This window comes from Mytilus edulis, chromosome 1 (assembly GCF_963676685.1).
Source record: "Mytilus edulis chromosome 1, xbMytEdul2.2, whole genome shotgun sequence".
In the NCBI taxonomy this organism is placed as follows: domain Eukaryota; kingdom Metazoa; phylum Mollusca; class Bivalvia; order Mytilida; family Mytilidae; genus Mytilus; species Mytilus edulis.
Genome location: NC_092344.1, coordinates 67,890,053 through 67,903,806, shown reverse-complemented (window position 1 = coordinate 67,903,806; position 13,754 = coordinate 67,890,053). Strand labels below are relative to the sequence as shown.

General features: G+C 31.8%; 1 protein-coding gene across 1 annotated transcript in view; it reads left to right on the top strand.

Moving 5' to 3' along the window:
* Positions 1-10,259, top strand: part of LOC139487823 (plexin-A4-like) — a 37,820-nt gene extending 27,561 nt beyond the window's left edge. Inside the window, exons 20-25 of the mRNA XM_071272965.1 lie at positions 294-363; positions 1,200-1,424; positions 3,016-3,174; positions 7,489-7,726; positions 8,822-8,849; positions 9,853-10,259. Of these exons, the coding sequence (XP_071129066.1) occupies positions 294-363; positions 1,200-1,424; positions 3,016-3,174; positions 7,489-7,726; positions 8,822-8,849; positions 9,853-10,114 (982 nt within the window). The 3' untranslated portion in view covers positions 10,115-10,259. The remainder of the gene's footprint in view (positions 1-293; positions 364-1,199; positions 1,425-3,015; positions 3,175-7,488; positions 7,727-8,821; positions 8,850-9,852) is intronic.
* The last annotated feature ends 3,495 nt before the right edge of the window (positions 10,260-13,754 follow it).

The window sequence follows — 13,754 nt, the reverse complement described above, 5'->3', positions numbered from 1 at the left end:
TTTCCTAATTAAAAACACCCATGCAATGACTTTCAATTGTATATCTATATCTTGTGTCTCGTTTTTGGCAGATATGTTTGCATTTGCTACCTTCAAACGATTCCACATTTTCATAAATTACTTAAATAAAGCTAAAAGGATAGTTATTTGGTACTTCGCTACAAATAAGTTTAAATCAAATGTAATGGAATTGAAGCGATTATTTGTTTATTAACATTGTTACTATATGATAATATAGGTTACTTATATGTTAACTCGGTTTACTGATATTTGAAAACATAATTTGTTTTCAGTGGAGGACAAAAACTTACTATAACAGGAACTGGCTTTTCAAATGTTGGGGTTGTTATTGTAGACACTCCAGTAAGTATGATATCAGTAAAATGTGTTCAGTTATGAAAATAGCCAGTTAAAGGTGTTCTATACGTAAAATAGCATATGTAGCCTTATGATGCAGTACATGGCTGTATATCATGTGAGCTAAAAGACCATTTGTTAACAGTTGATTTAACTCGATTAAGTTCACAATGGTCGACAAAATTTTTTAAACACTTGCAATTCAAGACACCTATAGTTTACCGAAGTTCATTTTCATAAATCGACAAAGAAGATAATTCGAAGTAACGAACAATAATTGAGGGGTTAGGAGCCTCATGAAGTTGAGTGAAATGTTATCCAATAGAGATCAAATACAGTGGACGTAAGCAATGAAAGGCAACCGTACGGTCTCCAACAATAAGAAACCCCACGGGTTTATTAAGCTACAAGAGAGTCAGACATGAAATTTGTGAAACAATTCAAACGTTACAATTGATGACTTAATGTATAACCAACACAATTTACGAAAAAATGAAAGGACAGACATGAACCAACGACAATAACTTAATTGCATGCTCCTGACTTGGGACAGGATTAAATTCTTAAAACTGATATAAACAATGACAACATAAGAGGTCAGCCGTCTCAAACCAAACCTCGTACAATCACCAGGGATTTATCATTTATTGCTACAGTGGTAATTGTTACTGCCGTGTTTTGTTAACTAATCGATAGTTAGTGTTGTAATACATGAACGTGGTTCATTTGTTTTAAGAAAGGTTGTTTATTTATCTGATTTTACTTTTAGACAAATTTGATCATGGATAGATTGTTTATGTTATGCTGTAATCAATTATAGTATAATCATGATTATTTTTAAGGATGCTGTCCCATGTACAATAATATCTGATAGCATTGTTGTATGTGAATCTCCACCTTTTGTGAAATCAGATTTCGAAAGAAGGAAAAGATCAGCTGTACAAAATATCTATGTGAATTTTGATAGTTATAGAGTATCTTTAGGAGTATTTTATGTGGATGATCCTCTATTCGAGAAACTATCGAAAGTTTTTGTATATATTAGTAATGCAGTCATAGAAATCAAGGTAACATAAACTCATCACAGATGCCAGGATTAAAATTTCGCAATTGCGCCATATGCGCGTTTCTTCTATAAACATGATAAAAGACCTATCAGTAACGCTCGAATCAAAAAAAGTTGAAAAGTAAGAAGTTGAAGAGCATTGAGGACCCAAAAAAACAAAATGTTTTGCAAAATACAGGTACATGGATCTCTTCCTTAGGTAGAAAAACCTTAGTATTTCAAATATTCAAAGATGGTAAACAGATAATTTATAATTAAAATCATGTCAATGTTAAATCAGGTCAACACAGAAGTGCTGACTTCTGGGCTTGAGATACATTATTGTTGTCAATATTTAGTTATTTTGGTTTTTTTTGCCAGTTTTTTTGTCTATACGATCGGTCACAAAAAAGTGTTTCCTGGTATGTATGTATTACTTTCATATTATAGTGTGTGATAACATTGTGTGAGGGAATTCGACGTTTGATGTACCACTGTTCACTCCAGTGCAATTTATGACAATACCACTGCATCAATCAGAATTTTTTTTTTGCAGTGTTTTAAGAAATGATTTTGCTTTGTTGTCTCGTATTATTTGTGAAATATTTGTGAAATATTCAATGTTTTAAAAAGGCGAATTTTCTTTATAAAGTCAATGATTATGTTGACTTTTGAAGGCCAAACTTTCTACAGCCTTAAATACGCTAATGAAAGATCCAAAAACTATACCAATACATAACGACATGTTTATGAAATTATAACAAATCTATTGGTTAACAAATTTTTACTCGTTATTGCAAAATAATGAACTTAATATTACTGACATTTTCTCCCTACTCAGTTTACCCCTATACATTTTTATGATGTGGACTGGTCATTGTTATTGAATCGTAGGCAATTTGATTGGATTAAGTTGTTATTAGTTTACCTTCAAACTTGTTTATGCTTTTCATACATGACTATTGATTAATTAGAACGTGCATGAATGTGTACGGTAATTAAAATGACCTTCAAACTGGACACTGGACGAGTCAATATTATGTTTTATCAATGAAAGTTAAGGTATGAAAGGTAAAAATTGACGTTTATTCGATTTTCACAAAATTTTCGGAATATACAGTTGAAAGGTTATTTTTTAAAAGCCTATTGTGAAGAGTAAAGAGAAAGTTTACAAATAATACGTTTTGTTCCATTAAACAAGTCATTTTCGTAAGAGAAATACCGAAATATATTTTACGCACGACTACGTCAGGTAAAATTATTATTTATCATAATAAAAAAAAGCAGTTTTCAGTCTCATTGGAATATGTTGATTACAATTAATCCCAAACTTAAGAAGTAAGTAACTAAAGTCAAAATATGTCCGATCTGCCTATTTCTGCACATCAAAAGTCAATACGATCGTTTTAAAGTCAATTTCGTCTACCTCACAAAATCTTGTTAGGCACTATAACAAGCATTTGTACATTTACATAAAGTATATTTATATCATCATTACCTCAAAACCAAATAGAGTTTCATTCAATCACATGAATTTTTTTTTTAAAAAGTCAAATAAATGATTTGCATTTGTACTTGTACTTGTATGACTGAGTAATGCCTCTTAATTTCAGGGTAGTGGGCTATTACAAGGTGCTAGAGCTGATGACTATTTCATCCGTGTAGGCCTAGATGGTTTGTGTCTTATTACAGATATAAACAATGACAACATCACATGTCTACCACCCAAAACCAAACCTCGTACAAACACTGGTGATTTAGTGTTTATTGTGGTAAGAAAAACTTTCGTTTTTGGTTTACTATTTAATATTTTAGTGTTGTACTGCATGGTTCATTAATTCTTCAAAATTCAACTTTGACCCAGCTACCAAAAAGTGTAAGTACTCTTTTTTCAGTAGTTTTGTCTTTTTGACCATTTTAATTGTGTTTTGACCTTTGTTTCTGATTACAACTGATATGATTTTTATAGTCCGTTATGTTGTAATGTTTCACTACCGTTCCATGTTAAGGGGGAGGTTAAGATACTTATAAACATGTGTAAACCCGTATCAATTTATATGTTTCAATCAAAAAAATACACTATGTCATCTATTTATAGCTGCCTGTCATAATGGCTTTTCGTAATTAATGTGTTGCGTAAGGATAAATCGGTCTGTTTGTTTTCTCTTTTAAACGATTCACAGAACGATAGTTAGCACCTCTTTGTTCACATGAAATATAACTTGTATAAGTAATACTGTGATTTTTAAATATACTGTTACAAAATTCTAAAAAAAAATCTGAAACCAAAAGAGTTCCCTTACTGCGATGTACAGTTGTCATAAGACAAACTTAACTTTTAACTGATTCGGCCCCAAACAGATTAATAACTCTTATGTAGTTGAAAAGCATGTCTGGCGTATTAATGATTAACCTGATAACTTTTATTGGTTTCACTCTTTTTCATATCTTGAGTTGTTAGCAAAATCCTGTGTAGAATGCACACACTGAAAGTAAAGTTTACAGCATGAATAAGCCAGGGAAACACAATAAAAGTTTTTTTAAGTATTCAATACAGTCCAATTATAATGATATTTTACGTTGAAAGAAAAGTTCTTTTGTAATTATAAATACGTATAAAACAAAGAAGTGGCTTTAAGATACTATAAAAAGAAAGAAAAGGTTGTGACATGGTTTTAATAGACATGTTCACCATTAGCCGATACCGAAACCGATACCGAAACCGAAACTGAAACCGATACCGAAACCAAAATAGTAGGGAATGGTAAATGTTTATAACATTAATAAGTTCAACCTTTTTACTCCATTATATTGTTTGAAATTTGAATACAAAAGACAGACTATTACTTCAATTCATCAATTCAAATGAATCTATCAAAAGCAAAGTTAAATTAAACCATTAATTAATTACACCAATGCAAGTAATATACAATTTAAGATGTTGATACAATTTATTTATGATGTACATTAATCAAGTTTTGTCGTAGGGTAATAGCTTCACATAGTACTACAACAGGTGCAATAACGTTCCGACTATGTCTATAAAGAGAATCTATATTAGTCTTATGGAATGTTCTACACGAATCTTTTCATCGACAAATTTGCGTTCATCGTAGATAAATGAATGTTAATTGTTTAGCTTCCTTACAGTATATATATAGTATTGCAATAGGATGTTATAATGGATATATGATATCGTCATGTAAGTAACAATCACGAGAAAACGCTAAAACATAGTGTGGACCGATCGCATCCATCAATCTGTAAGTCATCGCGTCATTGTTATGACCTAGAAACCATATTTGATGTATCTTATTTTCTTTCCTGTGTCTCCTATCACTTAAGTGTACATGAATATAGTGTAAACGACGATGTCCACTATAAAACCATGCCTGGTGTTTGGTTGACGATTTATTATATGGTAGGTGCCACCAATAGATCCAACGTTTTATTCCAATTATGGCCAATCACCCCTCGTAGATTCCCATTTTTTGCTGACGGATATGCTATCAATGATCTGAAAGCTTGATGAAGAATTGACCAAATTTCATGGATAGCTTTATGTTAAGTTTTGCTAACACCAAGAACAAATAGATAATAAGCAATACTTTGAAATATATAAAAGGCTATTGTATGTCCATCACAAATGTGTTAAAGTCAGTTTTTATTTTCTTGATAACAATTTAAACAATGAAATAATTTTCTTAAAAGTTGAGGATAAATATTGAAGAACCTAGCACATAAAGAGAGGTAATCAAACGTGTTCCAGAAAAAAAGAAAAGCAAACGGAGAGAGAAAACTTGAAAATGTATAACATACTGTTGAAATAACTTTTGCCGAAAGCACCATCAAGCTTTTTGGAAACCGTTCTTCTGACACAGATAAACATTTGTCATACAATTCGAATAAAATTGAAAAATAAAAAAAATAAATTTCCTTTATAAGTATTTGTTTTGGTTCATTTGTTAATTAAAGGTTCCCTTTACATATATATTTTCGGAATGATATTGCATATATTGAAGAACTATGAACAGTGCTTTTCCTTAGACTAAACTTGATTCATAATTAATGTACACCATCAATAATAAATTTACATCCAATTCTTAATTGTAGATTACTTACTTAAGTGTATTAAATACTCGTTGAATTCAATTTTTCTTTTTTGATAGATTCATGTTAATCTTTAAATTAAATAAATGCTCCATCTAGTGTTTAAAATTTCAAACAATAAAATGGAGTCAAAGGGTTGTGTTAACTAAACATTATCAACATTTACCATTTACCTTACTACTATTTTTTGTTTCGGTATCGGCTTATGGTGAACATATCTATTAAGGAGCATTTTCATTTTGCACTATAGAATTTCATGATATGCAGAAAGTCCATTGAATTATTTTTGCTTTACACTTACATGGTGAATAATATTTTCTGCAAAAGAAAATAGTTTTCTTAAGTTGCGGTTGTAAGTTTATGGTAGTCCAAAATATATTTAAGATAGATGAATCAAATTATTGCAATAACCCATTGATCATGTTGATTTAATTCAAATGTATTACCATTAAAAAAATGTTTAAGCGAATGAGTAATTTCAATGTGTTGACTTGTATGGGGAGTGTATCAAATAGAAATTGTTGAATGACTTTTAAAGACGCAAGTACCTAACAGTGTCAAAATGACGCCGATTATGGCAACTATGTAACCACACGGCCTCCAACAGTATACAAAATCTTTACATTAAAGTCAGCATTTAAATGTGCAAACATAAAAAAATATGAAACCATTTAAACAAATAAAAAATGGCATGCATTTTGTCAAAAGAATAAGCGAAAATCAAATGACTTAAAGATCTTAAAGCTGGTTCAGACAATGTCAGAACCATTCATAACTTGTAAGAAATAAATATTGTCTATGAGACTTAAGTATCGATTAGTGCACGTCCAAATTATATAGTGTAAAGACAACATTTATAGTCTATATAGCGAGGAAAACATGACTATGTTTAAAACCAAATTATAAGGAAATAATATAGACAGAATATTGGACCATAAGTTTCATCAGTTGTGATTCAATTTATATTACAAATAATATTATTAGTTCATTGTAAACAATATTCAAATATATCAATAGTGCTAGATTAGTATATCTTTAGAATAAGTTTATTCAAAAAGTAAAATCACAAAAATACTGAACTCAGAGGAAAATCTAATCGGAAAGTCCATAATCACATGGCAAAATCAAATGCCAAACAAATCAAAAACGAATGGACCAGAACTGTCATATTCCTGACTTGGTACAGGCATTTTCAAATGTAGAAAATGGTGGATTAAACCTGGTTTTATAGCGCTAAACCTCTCCCTTTGATGACAGTCTTATCAAATTTCGTTATATTTACAATAATGCGTGAACTAAACAGGCATAATAAATAAATTAGTCAAAATATGGGCACATCAGTCATCATCCTGTAACAATTTTAAAAGGAACAATTTAACAGAACACAAAATTATCTATCTACAAACACATTCATTGATTCGCGTGTCTGACGTCAGATCGATGTGTTTACATGAGGTTTAGTAGGCAAGAAAATGTGTAAATTACGATAATTTGACTTATCAATGAACATACTGAACATTATAAAGATATGTGCTATTTTTTGGAACAGTACACTAGGCAGCTAAACACTTACTCAATGCTAATCCTTACCAACTTGACACTGTAGTGGCAAACATACAGTAGATTTCAAAACAGATTAGAACAACTGTCCTTTGTATTATATATCCATAGTCTATATATGTTTTATTATATTCTATGAGAATGGTAAACAGAACCATCATCTATCGAGGTTAATATTTTTTCTATTTTAATTTGTTTTATACATTGAAAATCGTTGTATTGAGTGATTAACTGTTGAAGTTTTAAATACCTATTTTAGAATGAAAGGCTTTTTGTTTAATTATTTAGGTCATTTGATAGAAACTACTGACATGTTTAAAATACGAAAACATATCAAGGGGACCCAGTTTCTAATGAGATCTGATATAAAGCAAATCATTGAATAAAGTTTTCAAACATTTTTTTATCATATACAGGTTATCGTTGGAAACATCAAAGAACCTGTTGGATATTTGCGATATGAATCTTCTACCATTCGAAATAGTAATATAGTTCTATATGGAGTAGCTGGAGGTGTTATTATAGGAGTTTTGGTTATCATATCATTTGTCGTCATAATGATGCGGCGTTCAATGAAAAGGAAAATAGACAAGACAAAGACTGAAATGAAGGAAATGAAAGAAGAAATTAGGAAGGTTGTCGTTAAAGCAGATGGTATGTTTAATAACCACGTGGTATCCGATTTAGATGGCTGCCATAAAAAAAAAAAAAGACTAACTCTTTCGACCATTGAGAACTTCCATCACAAACTCTCTTTTCAAATATCGGCAAAACAACAATCTAGATTTAAATTTTAAAATATGGAAAATGTAAAATGTATCTCCTTCAAGCAAATCTCACAGTCCTTGTCAAGGTTTGGCGTTACTTGTGGTTCTTTCCGAATTTATCAACTCTTCATCGTGTGTACTAGGTTTTTTGACTTTCAACTTTTTTTTATAATACTGCATCCGATGCGAGTTATTTTTGTTTCATTTGTCTAAGTAGTTCGCATGTGATGCAATATTACTTGTATCATTATTGTTATTCTTTCATTTTGTAAGCTAGATATTATTGGGGTTTTCGTTTTCATTACAATAAATAATGTGCGGCCATTTTTCTTGTGTTTCGAATTGTAATGTCTTTAAAATATTTTTTTCAGCTTGTTGTTTTCATGGGATTTTGCTTTTAGTTCTTTTTTATCAACCTTTGGATAATATACCTCTGGAAAAAAGTAGAATAACAAAAGTACTCCTAGGAAAATTTAAAAGGAATAGATAACAACTGGCATATTTCTGACTTGGAACAAGCATTTTAATGTGTAGGAAATGATGGATTAAACTCGATTTACAGCTAGCTAAACCTCTAATTTGGATAACAGTCGGATGAAATTCCTTGATTTGACAATAATATACTCAGTGACGGTGTTAAACGACCTTGATTGGCTGGTTAGCCTTTGCATGGTCAGATTGATCGTTTTGCAAGCATTTAAATGTTTTTGTTGTCAAGGTATGAAAAAGGCGGTCATCTTGATTTTGCTAATCTATTTGGTGGTTTACTAATTATTGTTGGTTTGCAGTTTACTTCCTTCACAATGGCTTCTAACAAAGAAACACTTACTGACTTTCTCTTCGAACTAACAATACATATTCAAATGATTGATTTGACTGTGATTGGTCATTATATTAGGTTTTTATGTTGCGACATTGCTAGAACTAGATTGATTACTTGCATACAACATAAAATCTGCAATTCACTTTCTGTCTTTTGTAGAATTGTCTGCAGGAATGGCAAACTCCAGGTATGGACGTGTTTAAATAATAATTTCTATGCTAGGTTTAACATGGGGGGCACTATATTTGTGATTATTTTTATATTGAGCGTAATTGCGGTGTAAAACGTTGACAATGTATAATGCCTACCATTGCTACAAAGAGGATGGTGCATTGCATGATACAATTATTTCTATTATATTAATAGGAAAATTCAGACATTTTGTACTCTGATCTTTAAGACACATTAAAAAGGCAGAGATACTACAAGAAAAAACCAGTCAGTAATAAATGATTTGGAAATATTAATTTATTCATATAAGCATTTTATTGCATTTCCTAGCGATCAACGCTGACTCAAATGTCCATCCTGATCTCCAATATTGTTCAAATACAACTGTTGTTCCAATTTTGATTGTGACGTCAAATACGTATCACATGTTCTATTGGAATAAGAACATGATTTCGTTTACAAGACGAAAGAATATCTTCATATTTTTATAGAACAAAATTACTGTGTGATGATCTATAAAGTTTAGAAAAATCAAGTTAACAGGAATATAATGTCTAAATGTAAAATGCAATTCGTTGATTTAGTATAGTTTCATTCACACTGGTTCTTGAAAAATGTTTTCTATGATCGCATTACTTGTTGCATTGTTGTAATATATATGTGAAATTACAAACATGTAATATAAATTAAGTGCAGACTCTTTATTATGCTGCAATACATGAAATTACCAAAAGTGGTATCCACAATTACCGTGACAAAAGACAAGTATGTCTGTGAGAGTTAAGAAAGAAAATGTACCGCCAGGCCTACAATCTAGTGAAACGCGTGTATATAAACTTCCCAGTATCTAACTGATTTTTGTATGTTATTGTAAAAGGTTTTTTTTTTCTTGTTTTTGATTTTTTTTTAAACTGTTTATAAATGAAGCCGATTTTAAGATAGAAGAAGATTTTAATATCGTTTACAACTTTGTGTTCATCTGACTTTATCTAACAAATCGTTTCATTTCTTTATGCAAGGATGCAATGTGATGAGCCTTACGACGAAGTTTATGATGAAATAAATTCAGAGGAAGAATCATATAGCAAAACACATAGAAATACATACTTAGATGTAACGTCTGGATATGAAGATCTCGGACAAATGACAGCAACCAACCCGTATAATGTTCTACAACAAGCAGAAGCGTCGAATACTGATTATCTTACAAATACACAACTATCGTCTAATGACTTGAGCCAATCCGAGGATTATATGGAACCGGTAGATACAACAAATTAAAGCAACAACTCAAATCATGTGTCTGTTAACTTTAGATAATATAAAAACTGGCGGATATCAACAGATAATGAACTTAGACAAAAATACTTGAATATATCAATTTCAAATATGAAATGTATTTGTTTTTATAAAAATTGATATACAAGGAAAGAACTATTTTTTTTCCACCTATTTTTTTTTTTCTTACGCTGTATTGTTGTTTCAAATGATTTCGCTTAGATGTTTTGTATTTGATATCATACAGTCTATACGCTTTTAAAATTTATCTTTTTTATCCGAAAACACTTGGCTTTGTAAGAGTTATCTCCCCGAACACTCTTATTATGACATCTCCTTCGTAACTGTAAAGAAAGGGATACATTTTTTTCAAAATAGCTTGCTATATCCTCAGAATTTTACGTTTAGTTTTGGCCGACGCGTTACAATGACTCCATATGAAATATTCTACTGATGTATTTGAAATTAACGATATGTGTTTGTAACCTTTAAACCAGAAGTTATAGAAAACTAGGGTGTTTTGATTGAAGGTCATTGGTTCAATTAAAGATAAATAAGGTCAAGGTTCTGTTCTAAATTTTGATTTTTGCTTGTTATTTCTTATCATAGGCCGTATAAGATATCGACAAAATATATGTGCTAAATTGTTTTATCGGATGTCTTACACATATTTTTTTGGTTGAACACAGATTTAAAACTAGTTGTAAATTGATACACGTTTACTCATGAACCATATACAGTAGAGACCTATGCTCTTTTGATTTGAGGTCCTGGTTTTTAGACCTTGCCAAGGTCATACATTTTTTAGGTCACACGTCCGTATTTTATTTGAAAAATTTAAGGTTACATTATTCTATTTTGTTTGTAGCTGTGGAGAACAGTTCTATTCATTAATATATAACGCAAACATATTTCTTTAAAAAGTGGTGGGAAATTTGCTTGCAAAAATATTGCACTAATGGAAAAAATCTTCCAATTGGTGACGTCTCTCGTGACAAAAAAGTGCTGCGGAAATTTTGCGAGCTAATGCTATAATAGTAAAAAGGTAATTGAATGTTTTTTTGTGAAAAGTACCATTTTAGAATATTTTCTTCCACCATGACAGCAATTAATGCAACAGCAAGGTTATCACAAGAAAATTTGTGTTGCTTTTTATTAAATCAAGGAAATAGAAAGCAATACTGGGTTTTCTTTAGAAAAATTTCCATTGTTCCATGAAATACATGTATATGTAAATTAAAAATTTTAAAAGTGATTAATAAGGACGGAAATGGTACGAATTCAATTTCGTATGTGTTAAAGTGTCTTGGGAGTATTTGTCATTCAGATCGAAAGATAACCATGAAATCAGAGATTTATATATTCGCTTGGTTCTTTATATTGATTGCTTTCTCTCGTAATGTATATGATAAACATAAAGTTGGCCATCGACCCGTCCTGTTGGTAGACGGAGATTATGTGTATGTAGGTGGAGAATTAGGTCTGGTTAAACTAGACAAAAAATCGTTAGAAGAACTTAAATTGATGTCGGTTCAAAATGTATGGGCAGTACTAGTTGATGATGACGCAAATTTGCTGATTGTATATTCCTCTCTCGGAGACGGGAAAAGTAGATGTCAAGAAATGAACCGGATTTTCAAAGAAAAAGACATAACCTCTGAGCAATTTATGATCGATCTTAACACACCTCCGTTAAGCATAAAATGTAGATTATCAGACGAAATAGGAATTGTGGTTGCAGAACCATACATAAAGTCGTTCACTAATCGCAAAGATTCCAAAACTATATACAGCTTACAGATGGGAAGTCTGGATGAGTTTATGTATTCTAGCAATACTGTATACCAGTTGGGTTATAATGAAAATATGAACCGCTCACAGATGAGGTATATTGCCGGTTTTGTGCATGAACAGTTTGTGTATTTTTTGTATAATGAAACTGATTCTGTTTTGCAGGAGGTATTGATCAGTATTGTTAAAACCGTTGACACATGAAGAAGTTTATTTGTTAAGCCGAAATATTTGATCAGTATTGTTAAAACTATTGACACATGAAGAAGGCTATTTGTTAAGCCGAAATATTTGTCAACACGATTTAATAACAGCATCTTCGTATAATAACATCTTATATCAGTACCGTTGTGCAAAATATATATATAAATATATATACAACTCGTCTAAACATCAACCCAACAATGTTTGATCTGTAAATTTGCTTTCGCAAATTTTTTGTTCTTCCCTCGCCGGGATTTGAACCCATGCTACTGATATATCGTGACACCAAATCGCCTGCACTGTAGTCGTCCCGCTAGACCACACGACCACCTGGGCTTCACAATAATAAAGCTTTCGGTGGCCGTGTGTTACCTTTCCTCGTCAGTTTTAATCTAGCGGCGTACTACAGTACATGATATATAAGGCTAGGAGATGTTATTGTTACAGATCAGCTCAATTATCTATAGTAAAGGATCCTACAAATTAATGCAAGATACAGTCACAGAAAATAATTATATTAATAAGTACTCTGAGTCAGTGACAATTCTACAACAGATTTATCCATGATGGTGATACATGGCTGTGTACATTATGTATATACAACTCGTCTAAACATCAACCCAACATATTTATATATATATAAAATTGAGAATGGAAATGGGGAATGTGCCAAAGAGACAACAACCCGATCATAGAAAAAAAACAACAGCAGAAGGTCACCAACAGGTCTTCAATGTAGCGAGAAATTCACGCACCCGGAGGCGTCCTTCAGCTAGCCCCTAAACAAATATATACTAGTGCAGTGATAATGAACGCCATACTAATTTCCAAATTGTACACAAGAAACTAAAATTAAAATAATACAAGACTAACAAAGGCCAGAGGCTCCTGACTTGGGACAGGCGCAAAAATGCGGCGGGGATAAACATGTTTGTGAGATCTCAACCCTCCCCCTATACATCTAGCCAATGTAGAAAAGTAAACGCATAACAATACGCACATTAAAATTCAGTCCAAGAGAAGTTCGAGTCTGATGTAAGAAGATGTAACCAAATATATATATCTGATCTGTAACAATAACATCTTCATGCCTTATATATCATGTACTGTAGTACGCCGTAGATTAAAACTGACGAGGAAAGGTAACACACGGCCAGCGAAAGCTCTTATTTTGAGAGCCCAGGTGGTCGTGTGGTCTAGCAGGACGGCTGCAGTGCAGGCGATTTGGTGTCACGATATCACAGTAGCATGGGTTCGAATCCCGGCGAGGGAAGAACCAAAAATTTGCGAAAGCAAATTTACAGATCTAACATTGTTGGGTTGATGTTTAGACGAGTTGTATATACATTATGTACACAGCCATGTATCACCATCATTGATGGCGATACGATGGATACATCTGTTGTAGAGTTGTCACTGACTCAGACGTACTTATAAATATAATTATTTTCTGTGACTGTATATTACATTAATTTGTAGGATCCTTTACTATAGATAATTTAGCTGATCTGTAACAATAACATCTTCATGCCTTATATATCATGTACTGTAGTACGCCGCTAGATTAAAACTGACGAGGAAAGGTAACACACGGCCAGCGAAAGCTCTTATTTTGAGAGTCCAGGTGGTCGTGTGGTCTAGCGGGACG